Consider the following 23,200-nt stretch of genomic DNA (forward strand, 5'->3'; position numbering starts at 1 on the left):
CTACCAGAGAACAGATGATGAATATCTCCCACACACGGGAAGCAGCTTCCTATCTGGGAGGGGCTGCAGTAGATGCTGGCATTTTAGCTTCTAGGGCATCAGCAACATCAGGGCCCTTTGGTTAAGATCTTGGAAGGCTGATACATGCTCTAAGAGGGCGTTGGAAGTCTTACCTTTCTATGGAAAGTTACTTTTTGGAGCCGAGTTAGATAATATAATCACTACTCTGGCGGCTCCAAAATCTGCAGGTCTGCCATCTATGTCAAAAACTAGATCTAAGCAGGTTTCTTTTCAGTCCTTCTGTCCTCAGGGACGAGCAAAGGAACAGTCTTCCTCCAAGCCAACTAGCTTCCACAAGTCTAAGTGACAAACTAGGAGGTCTGCCCCTACAAGACTTCCAGCTTCTAAACCGGACAACAAGCCCTCGGCCTGATGGAGCAGACCTCCTCCTGGGGCACCCCAAGGTGGGACACCGACTTGTTCAGTTTGCAGATTATTGGCATCGGACAACTACAGATGCCTGGGTCCGAGAAGTGGTCCCTCAGGGATATGTCCTCACTTTCAGGAGACATCCCCACAAGAAGTTTTTTTTGCACAGATCTTCCATCAGATACGGTCAAGACTTTGGCCCTTCAGGAAGCCATTCACTCCCTGCTGCAGGCGGGGATAATAATCCCGGTTCCTGTGTGTTAGGGGTTATTATTCCAATCTGTTTCTGGTTCAGAAACCGAATGGGACTTATCGCCCTATACTAAGTCTAAAAACCCTCAATAGGTTTATCCATGTACCCAAGTTTATGGAAACTCTCCGGTCAATTATAATGGCAATGGACCCGGGGGATTACATGATTTCACTGGACATTCAGGATGCATATTTGCATGTTCCTATTATACCATCCCACCAACAATTCTTACAGTTTGCTGTCCTTCAGCAACATTACCAATTTCAAGCTCTAGCCTTTGGCCTATCCACGGCTCCCCGGGTATTTACCAAAATAATGCAGTCATGATGGCCTTTCTCAGGCATCAGGGAGTCAGAATTCTGCCATATTTGGACGACCTTCTGATATTGGCGCAGACACCGGTTATGTTACAGAACCATCTTGAAATGACCACAGCCTGCCTACAAAGGCACGGCTGGATAATCAATTGGAAGAAATCATCACTCTCTCCAACACAGCAGATGGTACATCTGGGAGCGTTTCTGGATTCTAGGGCACAAATGGTGTTTCTGCCAGAGGACAAGATTGCGGATCTATCATTGCGAATACGCAAGCGAAGGGTATCCATTCTGTTGGCAATGCAGGTCTTGGGATCAATGGTATCCACCTTCAATATGGTGGGGTATGCTCAACTCCATTCCAGGCCTTTACAAAGATTGATTCTCTCCAGGTGGAACAGACAGCAGCATCATCTTATAAGGTCTCAGATGATCTTTCTCACTCCAGAGGTTCGTCACTTCTTCCTGTGGTGGCTAAGAAAGGATCATCTAAACAAAGGGTGCCAGTCCTGGATTCCAAATTGGGTGCTTCTCACCACGGACGCCAGCCTTTGCGGATGGGGGGCAGTGACAGGTCATCACACCTTTCAGGGAAGATGGACAAATCAAGAAAGTCTTCTGCCAATAAACATTCTGGAACTGCAAGTAGTTTACAAGCACTGATCATGGCACAGGACTTGCTCCAGGGCAGGCCGGTCCAGATCCAGTCCGACAATGCGACTGCAGCAATCATCAGGGAGGCACAAGAAGTTATGCAGCTATGAAGGAAGTGACAAATGTTCTGATTTGGGGAGAACGTCATCTTCCGGCCATCTTAGCAATAGTCATACCAGGAGTACTCAAAAGGAAAGCAGACTTCCAAGTCACCAGGACATATATACGCCAGTGAGTGGCCTCTCCATCCGGGAGTGTTTCAACTCCTGGTAAACAAATGGGGTTTACCAGAGATGGATCTCGTGGCGTCACGCCACAACCTCAAGGTCCCCAGGTACGGATCCAGGTCCAGAGACCCATCAGCAGCATTTGTGGATGCACTGGCAGTAAGATGGGATTTCAAGTTGGTGTATCTCTTTCCTACGATTTCTCTACTCCCAAGAGTTCTCAGAAAAGTCAAGCAGGAAGGCGGAACGGTAATACTGGTCACTCCGGCTGGGCCCAGACGTCATTGGTTCATCGACATCCACAATCTGTCCATACTCTCTTCCTCTATGGCAGGATCTGCTAATGCAGGGCCCCTGTTGACATCCGGACCTACATCGTCTGGCTTTGACGGCGTGGCTCTTGAATCTTCCATCCTAAGAGCGAAGCGTTTTTTTCACTTCTGTAATTCAAACAATGATTAGGGCATAGAAGCCTGCCTCTGCCCTCATTTATTACAGAGTTTGGTATTCTTTTGGTCAATGGTGTTCCTATAGGAAGTATGATCCTATGATATTCAGAATTTCCAAGGTATTGGCTTTTCTTCAGGCAGGATTAGACAAAGGTCTACGCTTGGCCACTTTGAGAGTGCAGGTTTCTTTCTCAGTCTGGTTCCAGAAGAAGATTGCTTCATTACCAGATGTTAGAATTTTTTTTTACAAGGAGTTTTGCGAGTTCAGCCTCCTTTTGTTCCAACAGTAGCACTGTGGGATTTATCTTTGGTTCTTATAGGGTTACAAGCTTCCCCGTTTGAACCTTTGGACTCTGTGGATTTGAAGTGGTTGACAACAAAGACACTTTTTCTTCTTGCTATTTCTTCTGCTCGCCGAGTCTCTGATTTGGAAGCGCTTTCGTGTCGCTCCCCATTTTTTATTTTTCACCAGGATAAAGCTGTTCTTCGTACAAGGGAGGGTTACCTTCCTAAGGTAGTATCCTGTTTTCATGTGAATAAAGAAATTGTAGTTCCAGCTTTTCAGGCTCCAGACCTTTAGCCTCCCTGGATGTATTTTGTGCTCCCCGTATCTATGTGAAGGTATTCAATCGGGAAACCGGCTGACGTAAGCCCGACAGCCGGCTTCCCGATTGCTTTATCCCAGCGAGGGTTAAATGACAGGCGTCTAAATCTAGACGTCTGTCATTTTTCCGACGCCGGGAGACCGGCGCCCAGCATCCTGATCGAAGGGATGCTGAGCCGCGGACGGTCGCAGGGGGGAGGGTCAGGTTTAGGGCACCCGGGGGGGACTTAGGGTTAGGCAACCCCTGGAAGGGTTAGGGTTAGGCTAGGGGAAGGGGGGGGGTTAGGCACCCCCGGGGAGAAGTTAGGGTTAGGCACCCCCCCGGGGGACTTAGGTTTAGGCAGCGGGGAAGGGGGGGGTTAGGGTTAGGCACATGGGGAACATTAGGGTTAGGCACCCCTAAGGAAGGTTAGGAGGGGTTAGGTTAGTTTGTACTTACCTAGGGACAATCGGGATTTCCAGCGCTGTCGGGCTGCCGCTGCCGGGATCTCTGCATCTTTCGGACTGACGCTGCCAGGAATTGAACTGCCGGCCGTGCGTCAACCGGTATTTCATACCAATTCCCTATGTGAAGCGTACAAACTCTGTTAGAAAATCAAATGTACTTTTTGTATTATATGGTTTTCACAGACGAGGACGGCCAGCTAACAAGCAGTCCCTGACTCAATGATTATGTATGACTCTCTCCCAGGTGTACACACGGGCTAATCTTCCTGTCCCAAGCACGGTGACAGCACATTCTACTCGATCTGTAGGGCCATCGTGGGTATTTACTGTAGTTGTTGTGCCAAGCAGCCACGTGGTCTTCTGTCCAAACTTGTATTAGGTTTTATGCCTTTGATACAGTTATCAGGAGCAGCTCCCACCCAAAAGGGAACTGCTTTAGGACATCCCCATGGTATCCCTATGGATCCTTATGTACCCTGAAGAAGAAAATTGGAGTTATGGTAGACACCTTGATAACACTTTTTCTTCGAGGTCCACAGGGCACCCACCCTGATGCACCTGGCTTCATTGGGTTATTTTTCTTTCGGGCAGGGATTCCCTCATCTTTGTGTGAGTGTTTTCTGGTGTATGATTGTTCTTCCTTTTCCTGCCTTAGGCTTGGTTACACAAATAAAGGCCTGTGGCTAGGGGTGGGGTATATATGGGGGAGGACCCGGGGCATCCTGGGAGCTGAAAGCTTTAAGTGTTTGGTGCCTGGATCTCTCCAACCACATTACCCATGGTATCCCTGTGGACCCTATGGACCTTCGAAGAAAAAGAGTTATCAAGGTAAGTCCACCATAACTCTAATTTTTAGCTTTGGATGGAACCCTGTTGCTGATGGTTTCTAATCTAGGGTCCGGCATTCATGCACCCCAGATGGTGCACTTACCTGGAGGAGTGCAACAATTTCCCAATCCACCAGAGCCTCCAAAAATATCCACTGGATCAATGTCAGTCTCCTACTTACTGCCTACTGTTCCCTTACATAGTGCAGGGGAATAGGGCACTCACAGCGGAGGCGCAGGGACAACAGAATGGTGAGCAGTGGCGTAACTACCGTAGGTGCAGGGGGTGTGGCCAGGCGCAAAGTTTTTCCTATTCAATTGGGTGCAAGAATTTTAGATGCGGTAATTTCAATAGGAATTAACGCAGCTTTTATTCTCGCAGACCCACAGCAGGTGCAAAGTCAGGGAAAATCGTTAAATAAAGGTAAAAATGCAGGGACTTGGTTCAGAACCCCTGATCCGAAGACGCAGGATCGGATAACCATCGCGGCCATCGTCCATCTGAGTAGACCTAAGCTTATTCAGAGTGGTCACCTCCTGCCCGATTGCGAGGCCATTAAATTTGTGTTGGAAGATGCAGACACTGGCTTCAGCATGCCCAGAAAATGAGGCCGACGCCCTCCCATTTTCCGGAAACGCAGACAGTGCTGCCCCATCCCCAAATGACCGCAGCATTGTCAATCAAGCTGCGGCTTGGGGGCAAAACAGGTCATGCAATTGTGCAGTCCCATCGCCATCAGAGTTGTGCGCAAACCATCAGGTTCCATCTCTAATCATAGCTATGTCATATGCAACTGCGTGCGCCATCGCACACCTGGGTTCGTGGTCGCGCAGTAAGGGTTTCCTAGACTTTTTGTGCATGCGCAGTAGCAAAAAATCGCTCAACTGCACAAACATTAACGCTGCCTCCATGTCTGATTCAGGCCCTCGATCCTTATTGCTGCTGCCGTTCTCATTTACCTCGCTCACCGCTCTGCGCCGGCCTCTCTCCTGTGTTAACTGGGTCACTGGCTCGCCATCCACCACAGAATACAGTATAAACTCCTCACCCTGTGATCCTTTTTTTTGCAGAATATACAATTATTGAAATGTTATAAGATGGAGATTGCTGGGCAAGATTCCTGCTCTGCATAAGGGCATAAGGGCCTGATTCAGAGCCGGACGCAATTAGCGCTCGCTCGTTCAGAAAAAAGGGGTGGCTATTCAAATGAACCGTTCACTCTTTACGGTCTGTTGACGCCTCCATGTCTGAACGAGCGAACAAAACATGCGGACGTTTATTTTAAAAATACGCCCCCTGGCCGCTCGCACCATACGTCATGTCCGCTATTTATTAGATTAATCGAGTACATCGAACAGCATATGAACTGCTCGCTATTCTTGTGGTTGGTTTTTCCTACCGCTATATTGTGAGCAGTTCTGCCTATAAAACAACCAAGTGACGTGGTCAATGACGCTGCTGTTTTAATTATGCACACCCTTAAAATGCCCATTTTGACCTTTAAGCACTCCTGCGTTCTGAATTCCACTCCCCGTTTTCAAGCACCTTCCCCTGTTACCACCCACATACGCCTCATCCTGTCACTCAAAGTAGCAGGCATTCGCTATATAGCGAACAAACGATTTTTGGCCGCACTGACTGGTTCACGCATGCGTATTATAAACCATGCGCAGATGTGCGAACATCGCTCGGAACGAGCGTACTGCTGCTTACGAGCGGGTCTGAATCAGGGCCTAAGTTCATTTTCACTTGAATTACGACAGGATCTATATACAGCAACATCACAATTACATCAAATTTGTCTAATATCGCTTGTATACCAAAGTTCCGGGTCTGACCCAGAGGTTGGAACAAAGGGCCTGATACAGACCCGGTCGTGAGCGCTGTGTGCTCGCAACCGGGTCGATGGTGGGCCAGTGCGCATACGCACGATGGAGCAGCTCCGTCGTGCGCATGCGCGAGACCCGGATAGCGACGGGCAAGCCGTCGCTCTGGGTCTCGCACCAAAGGGGGTGTGCTATCGATGTTGAGTGACAGCACGCCTCCTTTGGTGGGCGGGCCAGCGGAGTGGCTGCCCAAACGGAGGCGTTCCCATGTGAACGCCTCCATTTTAGGGCCGGCCCCACTGACATCACGAGTGATCTCAGTGGGAGAGATTTCGGCTCTGTTAGCGCCGAAATCTCTCTGGGGCTTGCGGCAGCGAGACCCTACCACAAGGGTCTCGATGCGAGCCCGATGGTTGCGATGGTCTTGACCATCGCGACCATCTTCCTGGCCGCTCGCTATAGCTGTGGGTGGTCACCCACAGCTATGCGAGCGGCCAGGAGGCCGTTCAAAAAATAAAATAGCCCGGCCCTGATTCAGAGCGAGCGCTCTATCAGAGCGTCCGGCTCTGAATCAGGGCCAGGGTTCCAATCGGGTCAGACCCAGAACTTTCCCGGCACTGAATCAGGATATTCCCGAGTCCGCGCCGTTCACACCGCAGCCGTGTCTGCAGTGACATGGCTCTTCCGGCATTAAAGTGGATGCTTGGAGACCGGACCGCGCCATTTGCACTGCAGGGTGGCACGGGAACGACTGTGGCCTACCCTGCAAAATACTCGAGTTGGGTCCCTGGGTCCCTAGTCCCGGGTGTATCCATTTACACAGATTTTAGCTCAGTGTAACGTACACACGGTCAGATTTGTCAGATTTGTCAGATGAACGATTGAACGATTAAACGATCTGAACGATTTGAACGATTTTAACAAAGTTTTGAACGATTAAACGATTTGAACGATTGAATGATTTTTGACTGCATTAAAATGAATGGAATCGTCCAAGTCTGACTGCAAACCCATCAGATGTCAGAAATCGTTATCTGACCATCGGGAACGCGCATCGTTGATCGTCCATCGTTCAGGCATGTCAGATATGAACGATTTTCCTTCAGATATGAACGACTGAACGATTTTTAAATCGTTATCGTTCATATCTGAAGGAAAAATCTGATCGTGTGTATGCACCATAAAAGGGGTATAATGTTACGCTTAGAAAAGCAAACAAAAAATCTGTACCAATGGACAGTTTTCATCCACCAGATGGCGCACATCAGCCATAATATTCCTGCTCAGATCTAACACACAGCACCTGTGGGTCATCCTATTAATATAATGAACTGTTGCATTGCGGTTGCTGTGCTTCATATTTAAATATAAGGGGTTAATTCAATTAGGTGTGACTATTAATTAACTTAATTCCCCCTAATAATGACATGTCATATTGAGGGTCAAAATGTAAAAAGTGTAGGAAGATGGGGGCTGTATGGATAGGTATTTTTGGGATTGCAGGTGGTTTACTTTTATTTAAAAAGTACCCTAAAATGACAAAAAAAAATTTGCACCCAATTTAACTGCATCATTTATTTTTCCCCCCAAAAAAAGCTTTCCGTCATTTTTTTCATTTTTTTCATTTTTCCGCTGTTACATTTTTTTTTTATATTACAGCTATTTGTCACAATTTAAAAACCCCAAACCCTTTGATTTTGCCCAATAGTACACTGCTAAACTATTACCCAATGTTAGTTTACTTTTTTTTTGGGTGGGGTACAGGCACATTTCCCCCATTTTGAGGAACAATTTTCACCGTATTTATTTCAGGCAAATGCCACATTACGTCTTTTGTAATAGAAGTGCCCGTAAAACCCGCTTACGTGATAGCGGCAAAAAGTGACACATTCGGATGAAGGTTGTGAAAAGTTTGTGCAAATTAAACGTTTTTACGTCTAAATGTATTGAAAAAGCCGGAAACCATAGTAAATGCATCGAGAAAGCCGGAAACCATATTACATATTCGTATATTGAAAAAGCCAGAAACTATAGTAAATATATTGAAAAAGCTGGAAACAATATTGAAGTCTTTATTATGGTCTACAATTTTTTCAATACATTTACTATGGATTTGCGGCATTTTCATTATATTTACTGTGGTTTCTGGCTTGTTCAATACATGTAATATAATGTCTGGCTTTTTCAATACATTTACTATGGATTTATGGCATTTTCATTATATTTACTATGGTGTCTGGCTTGTTCAATACATGTAATATAATGTCTGGCTTTTTCATTACATTTACTATGATTTCTGGCTTTTTCATTACATTTACTATGGTTTCTGGCTTTTTACTCTCTTCCGGGATGATCAGCGACCTAGCGACAAGCATTATTTGTCAGTCTTGTACAAGGCTACAACTACACCTCCGGACATGGGAGCTCTCTGTAGCTGTGTGACTATTACCAAAGAAATGCTGTCAAGAGAGACATGAAATATGTTCACTAGACTCAAGACATGAATCTGATGCTATCATGACCCTAAATGCACGGTCTTTGTGGACACAGATTGGGCTGTTGACCAGTGATCACAAAGGGCCTGATTCAGAGCCGGACGCAATTAGCGCTCGCTCGTCCAGAAAATAGGGGTGGCTAATCAAATGAACCGTTCGCTCTTTGCGGTCTGTTCACGCCTCTAGGTCTGAACGAGCGAACAAAACTTGCGTTCGTTTTTTGGGAAACTACGCCCCCTGCCCACTCGCATCCTACGTCATGTCCGCTATTTATTAGATTAATCGAGTACATCGACCAGGGTATGAGCTGCTCGCTATTCTTGTGGTTGGCTTTTGCTACCACAATTTTGCGAGCAGTTCTGGCTATAAAATAACCCAGTGACGTGGTCAATGACGCTGCTGTTTTAATTATGCACACCCATAAAACGCCCGTTTTGACCTTTAAGCACGCCTGCGTTCTGATCTCCACTCCCCGTTTTCAAGCACCTTCCCCTGTTACCACCCACATACGCCTCATCCTTTCACTCAAATTATCAGGCATTCGCTATTTTGCGAGCACATGAATTTCGACCGCACTGACTGGTTCGCGCATGCGTATAACGATCCATACGCATGCGCAGTTGGGCAAACATCGCTCGGAGCGAATGAGCGGCCGCTTACGAGCGGCTCTGAATCAGGCCCAAAGTCAGTAACCAGTTACTTGTTTAAATTGGTCACTATTTGGCAAAAAATAAAAACTTACAGCAAATGCATTAGCCGCAGTAATTGATGGAGGCACTTTCCCATCCACTGTGCATAGGCCTCAAAGACTCCCTCAGCCCTTATTTGGCTTCTTAACAGGACCCCCAGTGAGGGTGGTATTGTGCACTACAATCACTCTGCAAGTGCAACCCGTTGTGGCCGACCACTGATAGGTGACTGATGGGTCCCTAGACAAGGTTCCTCCCCCAAGCCGTGATCTACACCAAAATCTTTGGTACTTTGTGTTACTAATTGGTGAAAAACCGGCAAGCTCATTCTGTCACGTGCATCGCGTCATTAATATACAAATTGTATTTCCCTCTGGTAGACATTCAGCCCCCTGAAGCAATGAACTTTCTATTTGCTGAATTACTGTTTTACACACCTAATCGAAAACCGCCCCAGCTAGTAGGGCGTCATGCACATCTTTATAGGAATTATGTAGGCGAGATTGTGTGGGCCCTTTTAAACGGTTTTATGATCTCCGTAATGTCTGTTTGCATATTAAGGCCCCTATCTATTAATGATCGCTATTGCAATGCGATCTGGGCATGATATTACCACCCATGATAGCAATGCAATATGTGATCATAGCGCCCGGATGTATCATCTGGCACATGCAGGGACACGGGCTCCGAATGTGCCCGGAGAGCTGCCGGCCAGTGCCGGGGCTGCTGCACATGCGCCTTCGGAGTTCCGGAGGAACCCACCGCCGGCTAATTATGCGGCTTCAGATGGCATTAGCTGTGGGGGCCAATATATGGAATGCATCGCATTCCGGATGTTGGTAAATTTGGCACCATCGCGGCTGCCTGCGGGAATAGATGGATCACTTATAAACCTCTTCTTTGTTTACTGTAATTATTTTTATAGTTAATACTCACCAGCTTTGTGGAGTTCCCTGGGACTGCAGGGAGACTAGAGATGAGGCAGCAGCAGCTCAGCCTCTCTTCTGTATCATCAGACACTGCTTGTAGAGCTGGGGGCGGGGCCACACCATGGGCAGTATGCTGCACAGAGAGCTAATAGAGGCATGCCTCTAAGTATGGGGTGGGGGCATGCCTTGAAGATTCATGGACACCTTGGATGTGTCACGTGACCAGGAAGTGCACTGCAATGTTTAGAGATCGGAACTGAGTCAGCAGCAGCAAGAGAAGACAGTGATGGAGGTAGGAGACTCAATGGACACTGAAGCTTAGTGTAGTGAGGGCAGAGTTACAGTGAGTAGGGGGTGAGACAGACTCCCAGCACTCAGACTCATCTCCATGTGTGTCTCCCCAGCCATTGACCTCACCGCTCGTCACTGTTGTCTGCTGCAAACAGGGCGAAACGCCTCCACGAATCACACCATGCAGATGGTAGGGTGAGGATATGGAGACAACTGCACAAAAGCGGGGATCCTTCTTGCATCGTCACGACTCTTCAGGCTGGTGGAGGCGATATGGGGATGCAGTTCATCGCATTTGGGCTAATATTCCCCAGATACCAACATACTGTGTATGCACTTATCTTGTGTACATCCACACTTCTGAATGTGCAAGGACTGAGACGCTTACTTTCAGCGTCCGTACACGCTTGGTACAACTTTAAGCACGTGATTGACACTAGCACCAGTCCTTTGACAGGTGCAGTTTCTCCGTCCATGTGCGGCCTCCTATTTAAGAGGATGAGCGTCGGTGCACGCAGCCACTTTCACCAACACAACTGCGACACTCCCATAACACGCCCATAATTCGGACCATCTCTGTGCGTGCGCAAATTACACCTTCCTGTCACCACCCAGGAACAGCCCACTACATTTTCACTACCGGTCTCCGTCGGTGGGTCTGAAATTGCAACTGCGACTCTGTACGGACACAATCAGGGCGCATTCATGGGCGACCTAATTCAGAGATGGACGCTGTTCACATTGTTGATGCTTCTTTGGATGCAGCAGTGATGCGAAAATAGGCTACTACCGCAGGAAGCATCTGTGTATGAAATACTCTAATCCAGGTTCTGCGTCCTAAGACGCAGCAACGGATCATCTGCGAGACCATCGGCAACCTGAGTAACCCCGGGGGTTTGCATGCATCTCTGAATGAGGCCCTAATGCTGGGCACACACTTAACGATGTGTACCCAGCATGATGACATCCGCAGCGGGTTCCAGGCAGGAGTGCCGGCTTCGGCAAACGCGTACACGCTCACCCATGCCGTCGGCGGGGGCCATGCTGCATTCGGCTTCATGGCCCCCGCTGACGATATCGCCCGTCAGACCTGCACTATGTCCGACATCGGTAGTGCATCCACCTCTGAATGAGACCTCGCCCAACAAATAATAAAGAAAGAATAGCATGGCACCTTTTCATGGCATGGGAATGCCCAGCACTGAAGAGAGGACCTTTACTCAGGGTCAATGTCACAGTGATTTAGACTGGCATGTCATGTAGGTCCAACAAAATAGAGGGGTGGGCAATGACTGCCCAAATGTGCTACTCACCTCTGGTGGTCTCCGCAATAATAATATGTACGAGAGATCTGTCAGTGACCATGATAATGTGGCCACATCAAAACTGCCTTTATCCTGACTTATTTATTATTATAATCCACAGATTTATTTATTAATATACTACAAGTGACATTAAACTTATTTTATACTGATGGAGACAGGTTGTATATAAAATCTAAAAGGGTCACATATTATGACAAAGGAGGCACAGACTATTACTATTCTAATAAATTGGATCCGATTAATATCAATCTAGTAAGGGAGCAAGAATTAATATAATTTTATTAAAACTTAGGCGATCAAACTATAGCCTGTGGGCCAAAGGCGGCCCGCCACCTTCAGAAATATGGCCCCCGTCCAGGATTTCACTAGACAGTCCAGGACGGAATTCAGCAGATCTGCCCCCACTGGGTACGGGGCCAGCAACAGGATTGGGAGAGTGTCGTGGCTTTACCCTCTGCTGCTCTCTCCAGTGCACCCTGCAGCCGGAATGGAGGCAGAACAGAGACGGAGCAGCAGAGTGCCGGCATGACTGAAGTGCCGTGTGTGGCATGCAGCCTTCAAACGATGGACAGGACTGGACCTTCGGTGGTGAAGTAGGGATGGATATCAATGCTCAATAGTTTAATGACATCAATGTTTTTCTTCTGATGGTAGTGTTTTCATCATTCAATGGTGGCTTTCCAATGGCAGCAGCTATCGAATGGTGTGGAAGCGATGGCAATCCGATGTTAAAAAACAGCTGTCTAACATCAAGGCTGGCCGCAAACGTTTTTTTTTGCGCATGCATGAACCATTGCAATGGTTTTTTCAGCAAATTCTTGTGATGCGATGACTAGTTACCATTGATGACGGAAGCACAGCCACCATTTGATGGAGAGCTTCGGATGTCCATCCCCATGGAGAAGGTAAGGCAAGGGCACGAGGCTGGTTCTGCAGTGTACTGGCAATATAATGGCATGAGGGGGCTCTGGGCCTGATTCAGACCCGCTCGCAAGCGGGTCGATGTTGGCCCAGTGCGCATGCGGGCGACGGAGGTGGCTCCGTCGTGCGCATGCGTGAGACCCGGATAGCGACGGGCAAGCCGTCGCTCCGGGTCTCGCTACTAAGGGGGCGTGCTGTCGATGGTGAGTGGACAGCACGCCCCCTTTGGTGGGCAGGCCGGGGGCGTGGCTGCCCAGATGGAGGCGTTCCCATGGGAACGCCTACCGTCTAGGGCCGGCCCCACTGACATCACAAGTGACATCACAAGTGATGTCAGTGGATGGACTTCTTGCTCTGTAAGAGCAAGAAGTCCACTGGGACTTGCGGCAACGAGACCCTACCACAAGGGTCTCGTCGCAAGTCCGATGGTCGCGATGGTCTTGACCATCGCGACCATCATCCTGGCTGCTCGCACTAGCTGTGGGTGGTCACCCACAGCTATGCGAGCGGCCAGGAGGCCGCTCTAAAAATACAATAGGCGGGCACTAATTCTGAGCGAGCGCTCTGAAAGAGCGTCCGGCTCTGAATCAGGCCCTCTGTGCATATAAAGAAGCATGAATGAGGGATCTCTGAGTGGGCGTTCAGAAGCTGCAATATAAAAGGTTGTGACTGAGGGAGCTCTGAGGCTGGCATATAAAAGGCATAACTGAAAGGCTCTGAGGCTGGCATAAAAAGGTGCATGTCCAAAGGGGTTCTGAGGCAGGCATAAAAAAGGTTGTGACTGGGGCTCTGAGGCTGGTATATAAAGGTGCATGTCTGAGGGGTCTCTGAGGCTGGTATATAAAGGGGCATGATCATGACTGAGGGGGTCTTTATGTGGTATACTACTAGTTTGAGGCATTACTGTGTAGTATATTATCAACTGGGGCATTACAGTGTATCATGTTATCAACTGGAGCATTACAGTGTGTCATGTTATCAATTGGGGGCATTACGATGGCATATTATCAATTGTGGGAATTACGGGGGATGTAGTCAGGATCCCAACTGTCAAAATCCCAACGGATTCCAACTGTATTAGGGTTAGGGTTATGCTGTCGAGGGGGACGATTAGGGTTAGCCTATGGGAGGAGTGGGTTAGAGTACTCAATAATGGGTTATAATAATAAGGGATAAAATACTCAAATACATTTGTTGAGATTTTGCTGCTGGTATTGTGACCGTCAGGATGGTGTCATCGCCAGGATATTGTACCCAACCCCATTACGTTGTGGTATATTATCGATTGGGGGCATTACGGTGATATATTATCAATTCAAGGCATTATGGTGTGGTATATTAATTGGGGCACTACTGGTGGCATATTATCGCTGAAGATGTCGTGCACGCGGAATAGGTATGAAATACCGCTGGCCGCAGCCCGACATCAGCAGAGATCCCGGCAGTGGAAGCCCGACAGCGCTGGAAATCCCAATCATGGATAGGTAAGTATTGTCTAACCTAACCCCCCTAACCCTCCTTAGGGGTGCCTAACCCTAACCTTCCCCCTCTAAGTGCCTAACCCTAACCACCCTCTTCCCCGCTGCCTAAACCTAAGTCCTCCAGGGGGGTGCCTAACCCTAACCCTCCCGGGGGGGTGCCTAACCCTAAGTCCCCCCCGGGAGCCCTAAACCTAACCCTCCCCCCTTGCGGCTGTCCGCTCGCGGCGCCCGGCATCACTACGATCGGGATGCCGGGCGCCGGTCTCCTGGCGTCGGGTAAGTGCCGGGCGTCTACATCTAGACGCCCGGCATTTCACCCTTGCCGGGATATGACAGTCGGGAAGCCGGCTGCCGGTATTTAGGCAGTCGGCTTCCCGATTGCATACCGTGCACGCATATCTATTATTATTTGTAGACTAAAGTGAGCACATATAAATATTTTTCTGCTATGGAGGCACATATTAACAATATCCAACTACAGCTCAGATTTATCAACAAGTGATATTCTTATCACTCGTTACTAATTTTAAATGGTGCTCCAACCAATTCGCTCCTAAAGCCGGTACACACTAGACGATATATCGTCCACATCGGCCAGTGTGTACCGGTTATGTTGCTGAGGATGCGCGCTTATCATGAGACTATGCATGGGGGGGGTGTAGATTACTATTAGACTCTGGTTGGGGGGGTGTGAAGATTATTATCATTAGTCTATGAGGGTTGCAGATTACTAGCATTAGATTATTGGAGGACTTAGATCATTATCATTAGACTATGGTGGGCAGTTTATCATCAAACTTTGGAAGTGGGGACGACAAATTATCATCAGACTATAATCGGCACAGATAACGGTCAGTAGACTACAGGGTGGGGCACAGAATATTATCATTAGATTTAGGCGCAGAAATTAATAATATTAGACCAATAGTTCCCAAACTCAGTCCTCAAGGCACCCTTAGGCCAGGTACACGCTAGAACGATATCTTCACGTTTTATTTCCAGGCAAATCGTAACGTCAAACCGTGAAGATTGCTCTGCGCGTACCAGCAATTGAGCGCTCCCGCGGGTCGTTTACGATATGTTCTGGTTGGCCATGTTACGCGGTCAATCAGAAGATATTGTGTACAATACCATGCTGCTAAATGCAGCAGGTCATTGTACATCGCACAATTTTACCGCTGCCTCATGCAGTGTGTACGTGCAGTGCGATATGTCGGACGGCAAGACTGGACGGGAATGCACCGTTCTGATGTGTAGCGGGCCAAAGTCCAGGTTTTCAGGATATCCATACTTAAGCACAGGTGACTAATGCTGGCCATACACCTGCACGATTTCGGGCCGATTGCCTGATTTGCGACGAGTCATATGATGGATCTTGTGAAAATCGTGTATTTTTTTAGTAAGATCCGATCCGATGCGCGCTCCCGCAGATCCTATAATCGGATCTTATGATCAGATGCGCAGCCCATATGTTCCATCTTATCTTGTGCAGATCGTGACGTGTATTTTGTTCATGCGATGCATCGAGCGGCAATTCAAGTCATTTCTACGACTGTTTCCCTAATGAGCGCGTGAGGCACAGGATCGATCATACGACAGATCCTGTGCTAAGAAAAACAACAAACACGCTGCCGGGACTGCCAGGGGGCTCCGGATGAGTTGTGTGTAAATGCTGGTCGTGCAGGTGTATGGCCAGCATTAATTAGTACCTCAGTCAGTTTGATTATATCATTTGCGCACAAGCATGGATATCCTGAAAACCTGGACTGTTAGGGTGCTTTGAGGACCGAGTTTGGGAGCCCCTGTGTTACACTATAGGGGCCCCAGCCTGACAGTGATTAGTTAGTTGGTCTATACACAGTGAGTCCCTGGGAAGAGCTCAGCCGGGCCCGTCACACGCAGCAGTGCTCGGGGCGCAGGCGGCACAGGGGGCAGAGGCTGTCACTGACACTGGGCGAGGGGAGGAGGAGGTCACTGCTTCTGCTTCCGCGCTCCCGCCGCTGCGCGCCCCCGTGGCCCCCTCCCGCGGGGCCGCGCACGTAGCTGGCGCTGTGTTTGCCGTGACGTCATGTTCTCGCCCAGCAACGCGAGCGGGATCGCGAATGGCGGCGCAGAGAGGGGAGTTCAAACCCAACGGAGGCTCGTCCTGCCCGTGACTCGGTGCCATGAAGCGGATCAAGGCGGCCAGGGGCGCCCCGGGCTCGGGGGCGGAGGAGGAGGAGGCGCCGCCGCCGCACCCGGACCTGGCCGATGTGGAGGGTAAGAGGGGACCGGAGCCGCCGCCCGGGGACCCTGCTGTCACTCTCCGGCTGCTGTCACCGGGGCATGCCCTGAGTCTGGAGCCATGATACCGGGGCAGATCCTGCGCCCCAATAGTGGGCCTATAACACCCCAGCACCATGCTCCGGTACAGGGTGTATAACACCCCAAGATCTGACCCTGTGTCCTGATACTGTGTATAACACCCCGAGATCTGACCCTGTGTCCTGATACTGTGTATAACACCCCGAGATCTGACCCTGTGTCCTGATACTGTGTATAACACCCCAATATCTGACCCTGTGTCCTGATACTGTGTATAACACCCCGAGATCTGACCCTGTGTCCTGATACTGTGTATAACACCCCGAGATCTGACCCTACGTCCTGATACTGTGTATAACACCCCGAGATCTGACCCTGTGTCCTGATACTGTGTATAACACCCCGAGATCTGACCCTGTGTCCTGATACTGTGTATAACACCCCGAGATCTGACCCTGTGTCCTGATACTGTGTATAACACCCCAAGATCTGACCCTGTGTCCTGATACTGTGTATAACACCCCATGATCTGACCCTGTGTCCTGATACTGTGTATAACACCCCGAGATCTGACCCTGTGTCCTGATACTGTGTATAACACCCCAATATCTGACCCTGTGTCCTGATACTGTGTATAACACCCCAATATCTGACCCTGTGTCCTGATACTGTGTATAACACCCCAATATCTGACCCTGTGTCCTGATACTGTGTATAACACCCCGAGATCTGACCCTGTGTCCTGATACTGTGTATAACACCCCGAGATCTGACCCTGTGTCCTGATACTGTGTATAACACCCCGAGATCTGACCCTGTGTCCTGATACTGTGTATAACACCCCGAGATCTGACCCTGTGTCCTGATACTGTGTATAACACCCCGAGATCTGACCCTGTGTCCTGATACTGTGTATAACACCCCGAGATCTGACCCTGTGTCCTGATACTGTGTATAACACCCCGAGATCTGACCCTGTGTCCTGATACTGTGTATAACACCCCGAGATCTGACCCTGTGTCCTGTTACTGTGTATAACACCCCGAGATCTGACCCTGTGTCCTGATACTGTGTATAACACCCCGAGATCTGACCCTGTGTCCTGATACTGTGTATAACACCCCGAGATCTGACCCTGTGTCCTGATACTGTGTATAACACCCCAATATCTGACCCTGTGTCCTGATACTGTGTATAACACCCTGAGATCTGACCCTGTGTCCTGATACTGTGTATAACACCCCGAGATCTGACCCTGTGTCCTGATACTGTGTATAACACCCCGAGATCTGACCCTGTGTCCTGATACTGTGTATAACACCCCGAGATCTGACCCTGTGTCCTGATACTGTGTATAACACCCCGAGATCTGACCCTGTGTCCTGATACTGTGTATAACACCCCGAGATCTGACCCTGTGTCCTGATACTGTGTATAACACCCCGAGATCTGACCCTGTGTCCTGATACTGTGTATAACACCCCGAGATCTGACCCTGTGTCCTGATACTGTGTATAACACCCCGAGATCTGACCCTGTGTCCTGATACTGTGTATAACACCCCGAGATCTGACCCTGTGTCCTGATACTGTGTATAACACCACAATATCTGACCCTGTGTCCTGATACTGTGTATAACACCCCGAGATCTGACCCTGTGTCCTGATACTGTGTATAACACCACAATATCTGACCCTGTGTCCTGATACTGTGTAGAACACCCCAAGATCTGACCCTGTGTCCTGATACTGTGTAGAACACCCCAAGATCTGACCCTGTGTCCTGATACTGTGTATAACACCCCATGATCTGACCCTGTGTCCTGATACTGTGTATAACACCCCGAGATCTGACCCTGTGTCCTGATACTGTGTATAACACCCCGAGATCTGACCCTGTGTCCTGATACTGTGTATAACACCCCAATATCTGACCCTGTGTCCTGATACTGTGTATAACACCCCGAGATCTGACCCTGTGTCCTGATACTGTGTATAACACCCCGAGATCTGACCCTGTGTCCTGATACTGTGTATAACACCCCGAGATCTGACCCTGTGTCCTGATACTGTGTATAACACCCCGAGATCTGACCCTGTGTCCTGATACTGTGTATAACACCCCGAGATCTGACCCTGTGTCCTGATACTGTGTATAACACCCCGAGATCTGACCCTGTGTCCTGTTACTGTGTATAACACCCCGAGATCTGACCCTGTGTCCTGATACTGTGTATAACACCCCGAGATCTGACCCTGTGTCCTGATACTGTGTATAACACCCCGAGATCTGACCCTGTGTCCTGATACTGTGTATAACACCCCGAGATCTGACCCTGTGTCCTGATACTGTGTATAACACCCCGAGATCTGACCCTGTGTCCTGATACTGTGTATAACACCCCGAGATCTGACCCTGTGTCCTGATACTGTGTATAACACCCCGAGATCTGACCCTGTGTCCTGATACTGTGTATAACACCCCGAGATCTGACCCTGTGTCCTGATACTGTGTATAACACCCCGAGATCTGACCCTGTGTCCTGATACTGTGTATAACACCCCGAGATCTGACCCTGTGTCCTGATACTGTGTATAACACCCCGAGATCTGACCCTGTGTCCTGATACTGTGTATAACACCCCGAGATCTGACCCTGTGTCCTGATACTGTGTATAACACCCCGAGATCTGACCCTGTGTCCTGATACTGTGTATAACACCCCGAGATCTGACCCTGTGTCCTGATACTGTGTATAACACCCCGAGATCTGACCCTGTGTCCTGATACTGTGTATAACACCACAATATCTGACCCTGTGTCCTGATACTGTGTATAACACCCCAAGATCTGACCCTGTGTCCTGATACTGTGTAGAACACCCCAAGATCTGACCCTGTCCTGATACTGTGTAGAACACCCCAACACTATATCATGATACAGGGTGTATAACCCCAATATCTGGCCCTATGCTCTTATACTGTGTATAACACCCCAATATCTGGCCCTGATACTAGGGGTATAACACCCCAATATCTGACCCTGTGCCTTGATACTGTGTATAACACCCCAATATCTGGCCCTGATACTGGGGGTATAACAACCCAATATCTGCCCATGCACCCCAATACTGGGTGTATAACACACTCAACACCATATACTGACACCAGATCACTCGTCCTGATACCATGTGTATAACATCCCAACACCAGATCCCACAACCTGATACTGGGTGTATAACTCCCCAATCCCGGTTGTAGAACACCCAAACACCAGATCCAGCCCCCTGATACTGGGTGTACAAAGGGGCCTATCCATTAGCAGATCTTTCTCTACGATGAAAGACAAAACATTATCCCTTGAAAATTCCTGGGGCTGCGGTGACAGATATCTGTCACGTACATGACAGATTTTTGCAAACGATACTGCATGACATCATTCAGGGAGTGGATTTTTTTTTAATGTTTCTATTAATTTTCATTAAAAATATTGTTCGTCGTTTACCGCTTATAAACTGACAGATATTTCTATCTGTCAGCGATAAGCGATAATTGATCAACATGTTGGAGAGAGACGAAAGACACAATTTGTCGGCCGCGGGAGTGCGCATCTGTCATCGTTCAGGGCCTATAAGGGCATACACACGGTCAGATGTGTGAGATGAACAATTGAACGGTTTGAACTACGAACGATTTTTGACAGCATTAAAATGAATGGAATTGTCCAAATCTGACTGCAAACACATCAGATGTCAGATATAGTTATCTGACAAGCGGGAGCGTTCATCTGACAAACACGTCAGATTTTCCTTCAGATATTTTTTAAATCGTAATCGTTCAGATCTGAAGAAAAATCTGACCGTGTGTATGCACCATATCCATGACAGATAAATTGAACGACTGAACGATATATCGTTCAAATTTATCTGCTAATGGATAGGCCCCTTAACACCCCAATACCATTGCCTCCACTCAGTTACCGGGAATGCAACCAGGGCTGACACCAAATCTTCCACTCTGAACCCTTTGTTTTACTACCGTCTGGCTCCTTCATAAAAGGCAAATGTATATTAATCTATAGGTATTAGTGATAACAAATTTACTGTAGTAAAATGGTAGCACACAGCATATTCACCACCACCATATAAAATAATCTGGTTACGTGGATAGATTTAACATGAAATATATTTATTTTAAACATTTCTGAACAAGAAACTAGAAGTAAATATGCAACAATCTATGCATTTAATAAATTAACAAAAAAGGTTTAACAGAAGCCAAGGCTATATCATAAAACTAAAGACTATATAAAATGAAGACTAATGGCGCACATCCACTAGCAGACCTCAAAACGACTGCACGGTTACGAAATTGCAATCGTGCAGTTGTTTGACAGTCTGTGCTGTGCCTACACTGAATGAGCAGTCGGTCAGTGTAGACACATCAATCATCCCTAACATGCTCACCCTGATGTTACCGTCAGGTTTGTTCAGCATGTTTGCCTGATGATAGATGTCTAAAGCGACCATCGGGAGCGCACATCGCTGGTCATTTTAGACATTTTAATGAACGATTTGCTAATGATATCGTTCAATCACTCATTTTAATCGTGTAGTGGATGTGTGCCTTTAGAGAACTTAATACATAGGTTGTCATCTGCTTGCAAACTGTATAATTACATTCCGAAATTATTTCCTATAAATATTTTCCTCTTGCTTTCAACAGAGCAATCACTGCTGTGCTGTTTTGTCTTTCTTGGTTTGGCTTCACTTTCAACAGCAGTTCACTATTGTTGTTCCTCTTTTTCATGTTGTCTGTATTATAATGATCAGGCTCAGAGGTGCAAAATATTTAAAGTTTTTATTTTTAACTCGAGTTGGTACATTTCTGAAAATAGCCTGATATCACCCCAACACCACAGCATGCACCCTGATACTGTTAGTGTAACCCACAACACCAGAGCCTGCACCCTGATATTGGGGATATAGCACCCATAGCCAGACTATAAAAAATAAAAAGGAATTTGTGTACGGACAAAATGTGAAATGTAATGTGCACACAACTTATGTATGCCTATTTCTTGCTGCTTCCTTAAAGCTGCATACACACACAACGATTTTTTAAATGATTATCGTTAAACGATATCGTTTAACGATAATTGATGGCAAAAATCGTTCACTTTCAGAGTCAAACGATGAACGATTATCGTTCATGCGCGTTCACGTTTGTAGTTTGTCGTTTGTAGTTTGTCGTTCAGTCAGACTTGTCAACTCAACGATTTTCATTAAGGGAATATGCAAAAATCGTTTACTCAAATCGTTCATTAAAAAAATCGTTGTGTGTGTATGCAGCTTTAGAATTTATTTTGTATTTATATAGTGCACACACAGCCGATATTTCAGTCATTCACATCAGTCCCTGCCCCAGTGCAGATTACAATCTATATTCTCTACCACATGGACCCACATACACCAGCTTCAGAAATATATCCACTAGTATGTTGTACTGAACACAATATGAGCATTGAATTATTACATCGATTGACAGTTCTTTTGTTAAACATTTGTTTGTGTTTGTTTTTTATGAATTTGTTGGGTGTTTTTAACAAATATTTCTAGTGTTGACTCCAATGCGCTCCCTATTAAGATTTTAACACCCAGATTAAGGGGTCAACTCAGTTAGGGGCGATGTGACTGCATTTTAACGCCCCAATATTATACATATTAGCTTGCAGCACATATGGGTATGCAGGACAATGCATGAAGTAAGGCTATTGTTTTTTGTGCACTGCTTATTACCCCGAAACATACAATCTTACATTGGGGGTGATTAAATTCAGTGGGAGTTGAATAGCGCAGCTATTTAATTCATCGCGCTGTTTAGTCCGACTATTACAAGGTAAGTCGGAGAATGTCGGTTCTCGCGACTTAACCTGGGTGTTTCGTAGCAAACAATTGCAATTCTCCGACTAAAATGCCGGCCACTTCGGTGTTAGCGTGGCGCTACGCTGGAAAACAGTCTCGCACTTTAGTCGGATTTCTCCTCACACCCTTAGCAGGTGCAAATAGAAATAATTTAGTCGACCTAACAGCACGCTGAATTTAATAGCTTCACCGGCGCTATTCAACTCCCATTGAATTGAATCGCCCCCTTAGTTCCCAGTTGAATTAATCTCTAAGTCTTGTCACCAGTTACTGGATATGTAGTGTCCCCGCTAGAAAGAGGCTGGGGTTGCTGGTCAACAGCTTCTGTTTGCGCGATCCCAAAAAGGGGGCGTGGCCACTCAGGGAGGGGGCGTGACCTTGTGACACTCCTCTAAATTATCACGCTTGGGGATGTGCCCAGCACTTACGGAGGTGCTGGGCTTCCCCCCAATCTCTCCCCTAACGATGAATCTATTGCGTGCGAATGTGCCTACTCACCAGCCGGTGATCGATCACAATTTTTCCCACCCGCTGGGGACACTGTGGCCCACGGGTGGGTAAGTCATGGCAGGCTGTGTTAGCGGGGCGCCGCTAAAAGTGCAGGTCACATTTTGCCCTTTTTACAATCGGGCAGGGCGCCGTGTCCCACTAAAACAGCCTAGCGGGAACACTAGATATATACAGTAAACCACTAAACATTCTTCCTGATCATGTAGACAAAACAGTGTAGAACACAGCGGCATCTTATGCAAGCTCCATGTTCACATGAGACTCGGGAGCCCCTCAGTCAACTATGCGTTGTCGATGTT

At 47.6% G+C, this 23,200-nt stretch overlaps 1 protein-coding gene across 1 annotated transcript in view; it reads left to right on the plus strand.

The window, feature by feature from the left end:
* The first annotated feature begins 16,220 nt into the window (after positions 1 to 16,220).
* Positions 16,221 to 23,200, plus strand: part of LIN9 (lin-9 DREAM MuvB core complex component) — a 37,333-nt gene continuing 30,353 nt past the window's right edge. Inside the window, exon 1 of the mRNA XM_088449364.1 lies at positions 16,221 to 16,424. Coding sequence (XP_088305490.1) covers positions 16,331 to 16,424 — 94 coding nt within the window. The 5' untranslated portion in view covers positions 16,221 to 16,330. The remainder of the gene's footprint in view (positions 16,425 to 23,200) is intronic.

This window comes from Taudactylus pleione, unplaced genomic scaffold, assembly GCF_031769625.1.
Source record: "Taudactylus pleione unplaced genomic scaffold, aTauple2 ptg000483l, whole genome shotgun sequence".
Taxonomy (NCBI): domain Eukaryota; kingdom Metazoa; phylum Chordata; class Amphibia; order Anura; family Myobatrachidae; genus Taudactylus; species Taudactylus pleione.